Source organism: Rhinolophus sinicus, chromosome 4 (genome assembly GCF_057876585.1).
Source record: "Rhinolophus sinicus isolate RSI-liver-muscle chromosome 4, RSI-T2T, whole genome shotgun sequence".
NCBI lineage: Eukaryota > Metazoa > Chordata > Mammalia > Chiroptera > Rhinolophidae > Rhinolophus > Rhinolophus sinicus.
In genome coordinates, this window is record NC_142504.1 from 72631281 (window position 1) to 72646810 (window position 15530).

The 15530-nt window shown below is 38.7% G+C and overlaps 2 protein-coding genes across 26 annotated transcripts in view; one reads left to right on the plus strand and one right to left on the minus strand.

Annotated features, from left to right (window-relative positions):
• DLGAP1 (DLG associated protein 1) overlaps positions 1–15530 on the plus strand; it is an 855894-nt gene that overhangs the window by 744940 nt on the left and 95424 nt on the right. For 13 of the 23 annotated variants that reach the window (XM_019755703.3, XM_019755707.3, XM_074340265.2 and 10 more), the window contains one exon: positions 13700–13729. The exons of the other annotated variants lie outside the window; for them this stretch is intronic. In XM_019755703.3, the coding sequence (XP_019611262.1) occupies positions 13700–13729 (30 nt within the window). The remainder of the gene's footprint in view (positions 1–13699; positions 13730–15530) is intronic. 23 annotated transcript variants of the gene reach the window in all.
• Positions 13706–15530, minus strand: part of LOC141573164 (uncharacterized) — a 31904-nt gene continuing 30079 nt past the window's right edge. Inside the window, exon 7 of one of the 3 annotated variants that reach the window (XM_088797923.1) lies at positions 13706–14349. In XM_088797923.1, coding sequence (XP_088654049.1) covers positions 14331–14349 — 19 coding nt within the window. In that variant the 3' untranslated portion in view covers positions 13706–14330. The remainder of the gene's footprint in view (positions 14350–15530) is intronic. The other 2 variants (XM_088797925.1, XM_074340280.2) reach the window with 2 other exon arrangements.

Genomic DNA, 15530 nt, shown 5'->3' on the forward strand with positions numbered 1-15530 from the left:
ACATTCCCATTATGCATAGCTATGTGTGGGATCAAATACTAGTTTAGAAAGCTAGCTCCTGGAGAATTCAAGTTCAAAATCTATTTTCTCCCTTAATGAAAATAACTGGCTCCATCTCAGACTTCAATAATTAACTTTCATGACATAATTATCCTTTCTGCTGAAGTACAGCCAAGAATCAGGAAAGCATGAATTGCCAATTTAAGAATAGGTAGAATTAAGAATTCCTTCCCTTAGTTATTAAGCCTTTATTTAGCACCTATTGTGTCCTCAGGAGTCTGAGGACACAACAATAACACAGACCCAGGCTCTGCCATGACTTCAAGAAGCAGATAATCTGCTTTCTTTTTCTTTTTGTCTTTTTTGTAATCTTTTTTTTTTTTTTTTCAATTGGGGAACAGTGTGTTTCTCCAGGGCCCATCAACTCCAAGTCATTGTCCTTCAATCTAGTTATGGAGGGCGCAGCTCAGCTCCAAGTCCAGTCGCCGTTTTCAATCTTTAGTTGCAGGAGGCTCAGCCCACCATCCCATCCCATGTGGGAATTGAACCAGCAACCTTGTTGTTCAGAGCTCGTGCTCTAACCAACAGAGCCAACCAGCCGCCCCCTCAGACTTTTTTTTTTTTTTTAATGCTTATGCATATAATTGTTTACAGTGGTTACAAGTGCTTCATAAAGAGAAGCGTTAGGACTGTAGGGCATCCATGAAGTGTGTGGTCAGGGAAAACTCATTGCCCCTTCCTCAAGGAAATCTTCCTTGAGTTCCAGGTGAGGTAACAGTAAAGGACAATGGCCAGAGGCAGGAATGAGAAAAAAAAGTTAACTAAAAGAAGTCCAGTGTAGCTAGAACATAGAGATTGGTGGTGGGGAGAGGGAAGAGGGTACAGGAGTGGTCTAAGATAAAACAAGAAATAATAAGGGTCCAGGTAACCCAGTATGTGGTATGCCATATGAAGAATTCTGAAAATTTTGCAATGGGAGGCTATTAAATGGTTTCAACCAAGGGTCAAGCAGCTTAATCTTTTCAAATGTACTTTTTTTTTTTTTTTTAGATATAATTAACACTAGCATTATGTGAGTTTCAGATACAACGTGAAGATTTGATATTTTTATGTATTACAAAATGATCACCACCGTAAGTCTAGTTAACATCCATCATCATACATACAGAAATGTTCTTAATAAAGTAAGCTAAAATTAATTAACTTGTATCTCAAAGTGCTTAGCTATGGAAAAGTTAATGTTAGATGATTTAATCAACCAAATATCAACCATTTCGCTTCCCTGACAGTTGTCAAATATAAATTTCAGGATATGGTTAATACAAGCATGGATAATTAGAATTATTTACATTTAGAGACATTGAAATGCAAATTACTTAGAAATTTCTCATAAACATCACACAATGTTATGCTTGATTACACTTGTAGAAAACATTCCCTTGCATTTTTGCTTCAGGCTTAAAGAATGACAGTCAACATTTTTGCAAATTATTTGCCAATGAAAATGAAAACCTCTAAGATGAATTTGCTTCTGTGGAGTAGATATTGCAGTCACATAAAGATTTAGCTGACAACTAACAAATAAAAATTGGGGGGCAAAATGGGAGACACAGATGTCCAGGAAGTTAGTGGTTTCCAGCTTTGCTTCAAATGGTTTCACTTCAAATGGTAGAAATTAGTTAAAATGATCTCACTTTGATCATCTTATTCCAACAGTAAAAAGATTAATGTTCTTAATAGTGTTCCTTTTTTACATCATCATATATGCAAGATTATGAAGACGCAGTGTCAAATAAGAAAAATATCTAGAAGGCTTGGAACCCTAAAATTAATCTGCATTGTTTTGTCCTAAAGATTGGGATTATACACTATAGTAAATATTTATTTTTATTTTAAAAAACACTTACCTAGCCCTTGTATTTGTCTGACATTTTTCAAAGATGCTCTACAAATATTAACACACCAAATATTATGAGGCATTTTATTTCTGATTTATGGTGGGCTTAAATTTGCCATAGTGTCTTAAACTGAGAATATCCTGGTACATGGTGTCAAGCTAGTTCTGAGGACCTGAGTAGAGATTTAGCACAGTAGAGTCCAATATTTGGCCAAAGCCGTACAGGAACATGTTGGGGATGAAAAATTTTTCCTCTACCCTCTTATGTTCTTTCATTGGGGTCTATGAATTAAACTGACAAAAGATAGATTAGCAAGAGAAAAGACAGATTATTATTTATGTACACACAGGAGTTCACAGAAAAATATGACTTGAGGGGCTGATTAGAATTTGAAGCTTGTGTGCCATGTAAATAGGGGGAAAGAAGGAAGAGAAAGGCACTTACAAAAGACTCTTAGGAAAGATAAAATGGGCCCCTCGGAGAATAGGTGAGAGATGTAATAGTTTTGTGACAATGTCTGTTTAAATGGTGACATTTCTCCTTTCTGGTGATAAGAGTCAATCTTCTGTGGTTGAAGAAACTCCTGAGGAGTAGATTTATGACAACTGAGTTCTTTGGAGAGGCTCTGCTTTTAGGCAGATGAGGGAATTCAGAAAAAAAGTCTATTCTCAAATGCCAACAGCTCAAAACAATTTTATGCCACAGTGGTGTATTCTGGACCCTTTCAAAAGGAAGCAGGGTCAAAGAACACTGCCCTTGACCCTCACTCCCAGTGACCTTTCAAGCTCTGGGCTAGCTCTGAGAGTGGAACTCTGCACTGGAATGGGACAAGGGTGGACCTTTTCAGGCCCCAACATACTCTCAGAAGTCCAGTTATGCCAGTCTGGATGTGTCAGTGATGTGCTTAATTCCAGGTTTGCATTGTGGCCAGGTTCAGGGGAAAGACCAGCACTAAAGAAGCCCTACTACCTAGAACATTCCTTTTATTTGGGAGCTTTAATAATGTCTCAAAGAATGGTCGTGGCCTGGATCCTGGCTCTGTCAACAGTACAGAATTTTTTTTTAATTTCCCATAGTTAACCATAATGGGAAACTCACATGGTTTACATCAACAAACACTTACTAGGTACCAAACAGTATATGCTATTAGTGGCATCCTCATTTTGATCATTGAGGACACTGAGACACAGAAAACATTAGTGACTTTTTCAAGGTTGAATGGCTGGGCAGTGGCATAGTCGATGTTTGTACCTACTAAGTTTGACTCCAAAATTCAAGCTCTTAACAGCTATGACTTGTGCCTCTACTATGCTGGATTTCTTCCTTGAAATTTTTATTTATTTATTTATTTATTTGGGAATAGTGTGTATATTTCCAGGACCAGAACAGTGTTGTGTTTTTCCCAGGATTCTCATCAGCTCCATCCAATTCAAGTTGTCTTTTCAGTCTTAGTTGTGGAGGGCGCAGCTCAGCTCCAGGTCCAGTTGCAGTTGTCAGTTGCAGGGGGCGCAGCCCACCATCCTTTGCGGGAGTCGAACCGGCAACCTTGTGGTTGAGAGCATGCACTCCAACCAACTGAGCCATCTGGACACCAGGAGCTCAGCTGCAGCTCATTGACTTCATTCTAGTTGTGGAGGGTGCAGCTCACTGGCCCATGTAGGAATCGAACCGGCAGCCCTGTTGCCCGGAACCCACGCTCTAATCAACTGAGCCACCCATCCGCCCCGAATTTTTTTATTTTGATTAAAAGCATAACAAATAGCTTCAAAAAGCTTTTATTGATAGTATTAATGTGACAATATTTATTATAACCTAAACGCAGTTTTGCTCATAATATCAACCTCTTGACTCATCCTAATGCAATTGATCATTCAAATCTGGTCATTTCTTCTGCCCTAAGATAATATCCAAAGCAGAATAACACTGTATCCATTGTAAATAGGTGAATCTGACCCTTGACTCATAGTTCTGGTGCCTTTATATTCTGCCCTTCAAAACACATAACCTGTCCAGACCCCAACGTCTCATGCTTATGGTCACTCAGCTCAAGATTGATGGCCTCAGTCAACATGTCACATTGTCTTCATTCAGAAGATTTACACTTACTCTTAGAAATATCTGCCCCAAAGAAATTTGCAATTAAATTGGTGATAATGAATATACTCACGATCTCTCTAGAATGGAGGTTCACTTGGGAAAGAAATGGAAGTTAAAGTTTAAATAGTTTTCTAGATCCCTAGATTGTTAGAGCTAGACATACTCTAGCTTTAGATTATTCTAACCATTCTCCCCCATAATTGGCCATAGTGCCTGACAGTTTCAGGGGGTTTAAGGACCCCCTAAGTCCCATCCAAGGACCACGTTCCCCTTCCCCTGCCTCCAATTTGGTTACTATATTGACTTTCGGCAGCTGTTGATCTAGAAGTGTATTTGGTCCTATTGTGAACAGCATTTTTATATGCAACCAACAAACAACACATTTTTGTTAGATACATAGCATCTGCCAGGGACCATTATAGTCACAGTGGATACGAAGATAAATCAGGTATAATCCCCACATTCAAGTTTCCATCAGAGAGAGAAGCGTGAAGGCAGAGAAAGCCATGACCGTTCAGGTGTGTACCAAATGCTGAGGAGAAGTCAGGAGAGGTTTTACTACACAAGAGATATCTAAACTGGTTCTGGAAAATGGGTCGGTGTGTGGTAGCCACTCACATGACCACTTGTATGTTAAAAATTGGCAAATTAGAATCTGATCCATTTCTTTTAAGAGTTACTTGAAAATCTCAGGAGACTCCGCTGATGGTAGAGAAACAAAGAGTCGTAATTTCAAATTTTCATTCCAGGTCTTATTAAACCATGCCTAGATTTGAGGTTTCAAACTATAGTCTCTGATCCGAGATTGGTCTGTCTGCATCCTTACCCAGCTTGATTGGCATTCTTTAGGTTATGTGATGGTGTAACAACCTCATTCAGACGCCAGGGGGCAATGCAGTTTCACCGAAAATCATAGGAAACGCTCCAGTCTCATTTTGACTAAGAACATTTACAACATCCTGGTGCAAAGAAATCCTTACTAAAAAGAAAGTTCCACTAAGAGGGGGGAAAATGTTACTAAATCCTTTCTTTGAAAGTTTCCTGAATTGCCATCAAAATTGCCTTACAGCATTTGTGCACAGCTGAACAGTTTGCAATATTACTTGCCAAAGAATTACGTTTCATTTTTTTCTTAGTACAGTTGCCTGATCTTTCCAGTCCTCGCCTAACAAATGGTCATTCTTACCAAGCCCCAACTAGCCGGAATCATAGTGTTGTGGCCTCTGCCCACCTGTGGGCTCTCCTCCCTCCGTGCCCATTCAGCCAATCCAGTTCTACCTCTGGCTGGAGCTGTGGTTCCCTTTAAGGTAATTTCAGTCCAGGCTGTGTTTTGTTTCCAGCTCAGCAGCCGCCAGGTGTCTGCCCTCTCTTAACCCCCAAGGATGAGAGATCAAAGGTGTGCCTACATCTGCCTCCTTCCCACCTCTTTAATCTGTTACATGTTCAAAAGGGACAAGTATAGTATTGTGCACTTAGGGAGGGAGAATAAATCAGAGAAGTCGAAATGGGCAAAGTCCCAGAGTGTGTGCATTCACTAAAATGACATGGAAAATGCCTGTCTACATAGTAGCCCTGCCATTCGGGATTGTTTTCTTTTATAAAGAGTGGGAATATTAGGAGTAAATGAAGGTCTTCCTTTCTCTGACTGGAGCTCTACTGAACCTGTTTAATGAAATATTGTACATGGACCCATTTGGAGACTAGTGTTAAGTAGAAATATAATGAGGCAAATACTTTTTAAATTATAATCGAAGTTATGAGAACATTTATAGATACGTGGGCTTATTTCACTTACAGCAAACATGACTGGCTAAAAACTTATAGAACAGAAAAATGCTAAGAAACACTATTTCCTATGGATCATCTATTTTCCACATCCACAGGACTAAATAAGTGGGGAAGTGCATTTGGGAAAACATTAGAATACAAATCAGATATAAAGAACAACTCTGGGGGCAGTGGTTATGGAAGGTACAGTCTTTACCTAGACAACAGCACTCAGCCATACAGCATAGCAGTTCCTTCCTCCAGTTTTGGATGAAGGGATATGATAGAAAAGAGCTCATAATCTAGTAAGAAATTATTTCTAAACTTAAACTTAGAAATAATTTAAACGACTTGAGCAGCTGCGACTTTCTTTAGATTCTCAGGAATATTCCTTGATTTTCACCAACGACGCAAACGTGAGCAGGCACTGACTGTTTTCTGTCTCTGCACTCCTGTGCCCACACACGCCCAGAAGCAGCCTGTCACTTCCTATTCTCTGTACCGGGAGGAGGAGTTGCTCACTAAAAGGAACTTCATCAACCTCATTTGTGCTGAGCTGCCTTCACAGACAGCAGCAAGGCAGGCGCATCGGCCTAGTATTAGTCACACTGTCCTTCCCCAATTACAAGATTTTGAATCCAAATGTTCACAGTATGTGATAGAAGAATAGTGGCACAATTATTAAAAGGCTATGGTAAGGAGGGAGTCCTTATCAGCTGCATCAAATATTTCATTCATCTACTTAGCAAATATTTACTCAGCGCTTACTTTGTCCAGACACACTGCTGGACTCGGGGAATTCAGTGATGATCAAAGAGTCCTGTTCTCTTTTCATGGAGTGTACAGTCTGGAGGTGGAGGTTGGCATTAATGAAATAATCACAGGTAACTGCTCTGAAAGAAAGGACTACAGTTCTTGTGGGAGAATCTATTGTAACAAAAAAACTAATCTAGAGGGTCAGGGAGAATGTCCCTGACAAAATACTCATAAACTAAGAGTTGAAAGATCAACAAGGGTGAGGGAGAGCACATGTTAATATTCAGAGAATTCAAAGGGTGGGATGGCTGTAGTACAGAAAGCTAAGAGATGAAATTCAAGGTGAGGTCAGAGAATTTAGACATAGGTAACTGTTTTAGTGATCTGTTGCTACATAACATTATAGTATCACCCCGAAGTATAGCATAGCAGCTTAAAAACAACCACTTTATTATATCCTATGATCTTATAGGTCAAGAATGTAGGCAGGGTTCAGCTGGGTGATCCTCTGTTCCACATTTCGAGAGGTTGGGTGAGTCTGGGGGGTCCAGGATGGCATTCGTTATTCATATACCTGGCACCTTGGTTTCAATGTCTGGGAGTGTGGGCTCCTCTGAGACTGTTAAACAGAGCACCTGTAAGTGGCAACTCTAGCATTGCAGCTTCAAGACTTCTTACATGACAGCTCAAGGCTCTCAGGGATAGTGTCCAAAAGACAGGAAGTCTTAAGGTCTGGGCCCAGATACTAACATTAGCATGACTCCACCATATTGGTCAAAGCAGTCACAGAGCCCTCCCACATCAAAGAGAATGACAGAGATGCCACCTCTGAATTGGAACAGTTTCAATTAATTTGTGGCCATCTTTAGTCAGCCATGGTTTACCCTGTGGACACATATTTAGATTCCTCTGTAAAGCAAAATATACTCACTTCTTCTAAAGGCCTCTGAAAAATCTTATCTGTTTATGGCATGAAGTTCAAGGTTGAGGTCCAGGTTCCTACCATCTAAATAAGGTTCAGGTGTTAATGACATTGCTTTGATACAGTTCTCTAGTACAGTTTCTCTCAATATGAAGATTTGTGAACTAGAATGGATAGGTAGGTATCTGCTCTACACACATCCAGGACACACTGGTGATACAGAGTTTAGATAAATGCAATGAGCACTCTCATTCATAGACTGGAGGAACAAGGGACATGTAGCAATCTCTGCTCCATAGCAATTCTGAAATTCAAATAATACCAGTCCCTTGACTGGGAAGCCCAGTCCTGCTCCCTGGGAATTATTCTCTACAGTTCTTGTTTCTACCCTCCAAACTCTTGGTTGGTTGCACCTTCTGAATTATACTGTTTCCATAATGTCTTAGTCAGCTCAGGCTGCCACAGCAAAATACCACAGACTGGCTGACTTAAACAACAGATATTTCTCCCAGTTCTGAAGACTGGAAGTCTGAGAGCAGGGTGCCAGCACGGTTAGGTTCTGGTGAGGACTGTCTTCCTGTCTTGCAGATGGCTGCCTTCTTGCTGTGTGCTCATGTGGGTTGTCTTCAGTGCATACATGTGGAGAGAGAAAACTGTATCTTCTTTTCATAAGAGCACTAATCCCATCATGGGGTCCTACTTTCATTACCTTATCAAGCTTAATTACTTCCCAAAGGCCCCACTTTGGGCATTAGTTAGGACCTCAGTATATAGGACCTCAATATATGAATTGGTTGGGGGTGGGGCAATTGGAGAAGGGGACACAGTTCAGTCCATAGCACATAAGAAATGGCATTTACAGCTGAATAATTTTCTCAGCCTATTTCCTGACCATAGAAGTTTGGGGGCTTTAACATTTTTTTTCACTTTGAACTACTTCTGCCCATTTTTGTCCAAGTTGATAATGTATCCACTAATACGCTTCTCTAAAATCTTTGTGGGTTTCCTATGACTCTTATTAGACTTCACTCCGTTAGACAAAACACAAGTTCACAATTCTCAAGACAGGCTCTTCTTCAGCCTGGGCTCAGAGTCAGGGTGCTGTGGAACAATCCCCTTACTCTTCTTAGAAGTCCTTTTTTCTCTTTACAAACTTAGAGGCAGACACTTAAATCTTTCTAAAATCATTTGTATAAGCGTCTTACAGCCACATCCTTATGATGACTTTCCCCCTCAGTCAATTTCCTACTTTGAGGCCTTTTGCTTTAAAAAGGCTCGGGATGTGAAGCCCTTCTACCTTTTTCTAAACTGACAAGTACTAGCTCTATATTTTTTCTAAATTTTGCTTGAAAACTGAACAGTTCCTTTTTAAAATCATCTATATCTATATTTTATCATATGCAACTATTTAATAAAACGAATTGGTACTTTAAACATTCTGCCTGGAAATCTTACTAAAATCTAAGAATTGATTAAGTGTATTTTCTATTTTCCATGTTACTACACAATGTTGCCAAACTTTCTGTCACCATATCAGAAAAGTTGCCTTTTCTTCCAGTCTCCATAGACAATTCTTTTTGCTGTCCTCCCAGCTCTCACCAACAGTTTCCTCCTGGTCTTCTAACTTCTTCCCTCGGCTGATATTGTTTATCAGAATGTCTATACATGGCCTTTCCATCATAGTAGTCTCAGAACTTCTGACCTTGTGTCTCGAGGTTCCGAGAGGAAATTATCCAAGAGACAGGAGGAAGAAGCTGTGTGTTTCATAAGGCCTGGGCATAAACACTGGGAGAGCATCATTTCCACTATATTGTAATGGTCAAAGCAGTCACAGAGCTTGCCCAGATTCAAGAAGGCACATAAGCCCCACCTCTCTATGGGAGGTGTATGGAGGAATTTGTAGCCATTTTTATTCTGCCATGGGTGACATCATGAAAAGCTTTGCAAGTCACATTAAAGCTTTTGATCTTTAGCTTAAGAATAATGAAACACCACTTAAGACTTTTAAAGGGGTGAAGGATATCATATAATGGACTTGCCTTTTGAAAAGATCACTCCAGCTTGAGTATTAAGAATGCATTGAAAGGAGAATATTAAAAACAGAATGGCTCTTTTTTAGTGCCTCTTTCTCTACACGTATCTTATGTGAACACAGACTAATGTGAACACAGATTCATGTGAACATTGCTATGATAATTTAGCCTAAGGTGATGACAGTAGAGACGAGAATTGTAGACTCTAGAAATACTTGGATATAAACTCAATTAACTGATATTCCTTGAAGTCCATTTAGGGTATCATCTTGTCTCTAATTAGTTGATAAACTTCCTTCTTGGGAACCTTTTTAACATTATAATCCTGAAACCAAAATATTTGCAGCAACTTACATATATTCACTACACATGTCAATGTTCACTAACGTCCATGAAAACCAGCCTCTGAGGACTCTGTTCAAAAATATCCACAGTTAAGATAATATATTTGAATTACATTTGCTGGGATTGATAAAATATTCTTTTAGGACACCTGGAAATACTTGAGAACGGTCACTTATTCACTCAATAACATTTACTGAGTATTTGCTCTATGCCGGGCACTCTTCTAGTCAGTTACAGCAGCAAGCAAGACAGACCAGGTGCATGACTGCATTCTGCTTCATTCTGTTGAGGAAGATAGATAAAAACAAGGAACCAAATGATAGATTGATGAGATAATTCCAAGTAGTGATTTTTTATTTAAAAAAAAAAGAAACAATAAAAAAGAAAGATGGCCTAGAGAATTATTACTGGGGCTGCTCTAAATACAGTAATCAAGGAAGAACTCTCCGTGGAAGTGACATTTGAAGTAAAATCTGAATGAAGAAAAAGAGCTAGCTTTAGGAACATACCTGGTAGGTAAGGGGAGAGCATTCAAGCCAGAGGAAGCAGCAAGTGCACTAGCCAGGGGCAGAAAGGAATTAGCATTGCAAAGCACAGGGAGAATACCAAAGTAACTAAAGCATCTTGAATAAGGGAAAAAGTCAAGTGAGATGAAGTGGAAAAAAATAGGGAAATAAACCAGGGATATATCACGCAGCGCCTTGCTGGCCAGGGCTAAACAGTTGATTGATAGTTCAATAAAAATGAGATGTCATTGGAGGGTTTTAGTGAGCCCTAGTTATTCACACTTTAGCTTGAATTATTTTAACCTAACCCTTCCTTCTAAGAATTATTTTAGATCAGTTGAAATTAATCATTAAGTGAAAGTGGTAGAAAAGAGGGTGGAATAATTTTGGAGTTGGACAACTGCTGCAGGAAGCATATCTGGTTAGTGATTGGCTCTGACTTGCAGGGAGACAATGGACTTAGTCTGCGTGAATCACCCACAAGATTAGGAATTTTGCTCCACTAAAGATAGTAAGTTGAGGACAGAACAGTTGGTTTTCTTTTCCTTTTCTCTCTCTTTTTTCCTCCTATTTTATTTTTCAAATATTTCTGCAGACTACGAAAAATTAACTGTGGGGTGGTGGAGGGTAGGACCCATTGTGTATATAAATATACTCTTATATGTATGTGTTATGGCTTACCCTGAGTTCCAGGTAATGTCAATGTCAGCCAGTCACCAGATAATGTCTATTGTGTGTCCTGAAAGTCAGCAGTGCTGTGTGTAGCTTTTCAGCATCAACATCAATCATTTTGTAAATATTCAAAATTTTTAAATATTTGTATTTTAAGATAAAAGATATGTTTCCCCTCATATAATTTTTCTTAATATTAGCTATCTAATTAGATTTAGCTAATTTTAGTTTTTCACTATAACATAGTTACTTTGCAATATAAAATCCTATCCCTACTATAGGGAAAAGTTTGATTTGGGGTTTAAAAAAAGAAGAGCAGTCCATATGGAACTAATGAATCACTAATGCTTTTATTAAACGTATCTGTACAGTTAAAGTTCTAAAGTCAGACTTGCATTTGTTTCTTAACTTACCTTTTCCCCTTACTCAATAAATGTATTACTGGGCTCTGGTCTACCACCCCCCACATCTTTCATAAGAATTTGTTGAGATTTTCTCACTTTACTTGCATAGAGCCCCTTTCTACACCGATTAGAGCACATTGTTGTCCTTTCATTTGAATAACTATTGCTGACACCATGGTTATATACAAAAATTAAAATGGCTGAAAAAAATCAATATTTTGACCTGGTTTTCTGTATAAAGACTGTTTAAAAAAAAAACAGGATCATTGTCTAGTAAGCCAATGACTCATACCTGTTGGCATAGTTGACTGACCAAAAGAATGCCAAATCCGTTTAGGTTGTGTTTTTAGTTGATTGTCAATAACTATTATTTCCAGGGTGATCTGTGTATAGAATATTTTTGTGTATGATAGGCGTAAAGGGTTTTGAAATTACTGGCAAAATAACAGTAAATGCTAACCTTACTCACATTCGGTTTGTTCTGTTAATTATAACCCTTTTTGTCAATATCTCTGAAAGTATTCTGAAGATGAAGATTTTCTTCTCTGGGCCAGAGTGGAAAGAAACATCAGTTATGACAATGCCACGCCAGACCTGGTTCATACTAGTTTGCAAAAGCCAATTATTAACATTTTCAGGAATTTTGTGAGCCCATTATTAAACACAGCCATTTTTACAAATTAAATCATTTAAACTTACAATTAAATAAATTATATTTAAAAACAAATACCTAAAACTCTTTCCTTCCTAATCATTTGACTACATTTTACTCTCCATACTCTTAAGGTTGTTTATATCCACTGTACTTGTATAGTGAAACACTACGTAATGGGGTTGCTACTGCCCATCTATGTTCAGTGACATCAAGTTGGTAGCTTCAAATAGGCCAGGGTGGGAGCATTTACATAGTTGAAGTTGAAAGAGTTTTAATATAATGAAAATAATTTATATGAAAGTGAAAAATAGTTTAACAGTAGGTAACATAAAAAAAGTAATGATAATAAATTTACTGGGAAAAGAACAAATTCGGATGCAATTCAATGCATGATTTTGTAAAATGATGATTGATCTGCTGGCTATGGATACAAATGTTTGGCCAAAATCAACCAAAGCATGCTGTGAGAATCAATTGGCTATTGGGAACTTGGAATAAAGAATACTATATATTATATTGTTCTTTATAGATTGTGTACTACAAATCATTAATATCAGAAAATTTTATAATAAACACACACACATATATATAATAAACATACATATATATGCACACTTTTTCACCTGAAGAGCCCATTGTTAAACATTAAGCAGACACTACTGGTTCTGCAGGAAACATGAAATTCAACAGATAACTTAAAAATAGCTTTTTGGGAAAGTTATAATGGAGAACAAGTTTGTCTCTTTGTGAATATAATCTGTTAAAATCAGAGTGTGTTCATGCTGATACCAATTTGGTTTGCCAGTTTTGTTTCCATTTTCAATTTGAAACTCCTCCAGCTTGAAAGAGAACCAGAATGTCAACCAAACGAAACTGTAGACGTTTTTGCTCAGCTTAAAGTATCATGGCTACCACATAAAGTTTGGGGAATATGATTTATTTAAAACTATGACTTACAAGAAAGTACTTTTTTCATCAAATCTTTGGACCAGGTCTAATTTATCTTAGTTTAGTATTTTCACCTTTTAATTCTCAAAAAAATGCACGTGAATATCCAGTCAAGGGTAATATCCACTTGCTTCATGAACAATTTGTCATGCTCAAATAGCCTGTTCAACTTATGACCTGCAGGGAGCAGGAACACTGAATACATCAGACCAGAAAATAGTCTGTGGCCCACCCTCTCCAGAGGAGGAAATTGCCAGATCACACCATGTTTTTTAACCACCTGTATGTTTCAACAGAAACCCTGTTTCCAACATGTAGCAAATGATCTCTATACACAGTAATAAACAGGAAGAAGTACTAGACAATGGTGTCCTGTTGTGTGAAGTTTTATCAATCCACTCATTATCCAGCATGATTTATATACAGAAATTGTCATTCAGACAGACTCATCCTTTTTTTTATCCAAAAACATATCAAATCCCTTATTTAGTGAAAAACTCTCCCAAATGATTTTCATGGGGAATAAAGACACCCATCAAGTCTAAACAAGGGCTGAAAATTAGTTTTTGAAGTTGATATTTAAATTCTCAAAATGCCAGCAAAACATCCAGATCTGAAGCATGTGTTTGTTATGAGAAGACTGAAAAAGGTAATTCGGGTACATTATATAACTGCCACTTTTTGTTTTTATTCAAGGTGTCATAAAACTGAGTTCTGCGGTTGAAGGTACGTTTTACAACCACAAAATCAGTAATGTTTCGCTTAAAGGTTGCATAACGTGGCTTTGTAACTAGAAAGCTTCTGTGGCAGTGGTGTTGGACGCCATGTTCTAATTGCCAGCTTTCACCATTCCATCTGTGTTTTTCCTCATTCTGGTCATTTTATGCCACAAATCTCTCAGCCCTCCATAAGTGGCATTAACGCTGACCCAAGAGGACAGCGCTGATGAGTGAACATATCTGTTTCTATTTTATAATGTGATTGCCTCAGATCCAGTGCTCTTTAGAAATCCCCTTACTCTCCAACAGCTTTATTTGAGGCTGGACATTCAGTTTTATCAGGAACCTTGCCCCCCATTCTTTCAGTAGTGCCTTCTCTAGAGTTTTCAGTCCCTTATACCAACATAGCAGACATGTTTGCCCAGGAAATATGTAGGCATACAGTCATTAAGTCTTCCTTGACAAGAAAATTAAGTGGCTAAGGCACATATCAGTCTCAAACACAGGTTCTTCCTTGGCAGTGTGACTCAAGACCCAGGAGGTATTCTGAAGACCAGCTTCTTTTGTGTTTTCCACATCACCCGTGTAGGGCAAGTGGCAATCCATTTTCATTGTGCATTCAAGAAGCTGAGAAGAAAAGGGAGAGGGATTTAAAGAAAGAATCAGTGGGGGAGAAAAAACAGCAGCATTTTGCTGAGTGATTCCCAACAATATTAAAAATACCTTATTGTTTGAAATGATTAATTGGTTATTGGTACAAAGTTAATCTCATAGGAGCATACAATCCAAAAGTAGAGAATGTGTAATTTTCTCTTTTTGTGAGTTTCTGTGTTTGTTTTGGGGTGTGTGTGTTCTCATCTATTGGGAGTTTGTCAGTCATGCTTCGGAGGTTTCTTCGCCCCTACTTAATCAGGGGAGGCTCCTTGGAAGAGGTGGTGGGGTTTAAGGTGAGTCTTCACATTTAAAGGGAGATGTGGCTTGATGAATGGGCAATGCATGGAGGTGGGGAGTGGAAAAATGCAAGGGGGATTGGAGTGGAGAGACCATCTGCTTGACTCAAGCAAAGGGATTGGAAGGGCTGGAGTTTGAAGGCTGGGAGATGAGAGAGGAGCTCAGTAATGTACCCACAGGACCAGCAAATCCAAAGAGGGGGACTCAGTGCCTTATGTAGATTTAGGACCATCACATTTTACAAAACAAAGTTGAAAAGACAATATTTCTGACATTCAGGGAGAAAGTATGCTGCTCCTCTAAAGTAAGGAAAGGGATCAGGAGAAGGTGCAGGCAGTGGTGTTTCCAGAGTGAGAGATGCAAAACGATGTGGCCTAAAGAAACCAGCAAGGACACAGTGCATGTGTCAGGCCTCTGCGAGGCTAAGCAGAAATTCACGTTCCCGATGCTCGGTAACGTTCAATTTTACTGAGAGGATTCCAAACCTCTCCCTGCCTAACAAAACACAGGAGAAACAGCAACAAAAGCAAGCAGGACAATGAGAAAGACCTTGCCTGCAGAAACTCCCGTGGCAAGTGGGCACTGAGTTTCAGTTAATTATCTGTAGAATTTTACCCTCGGATGTTTTATGTTTTATCAAGAAGTGGCTTTGAAGTCAGAGTTTTACATTGCCTGCTTGGCTTAAGCACAGTATTCCATTTGCAACAAAAGGATAGAAAAACAAAATGATTTTTTTTTTAAGCCAGAAAGCCAAGAGAACAGTAGATAATGTAAAAACTATTGTTCTGCTAGAACTATTGTCCTGCTCATCATTTTGCTAGTAACTATTGTTACTACCGGGTAGCATGGCCTATCTG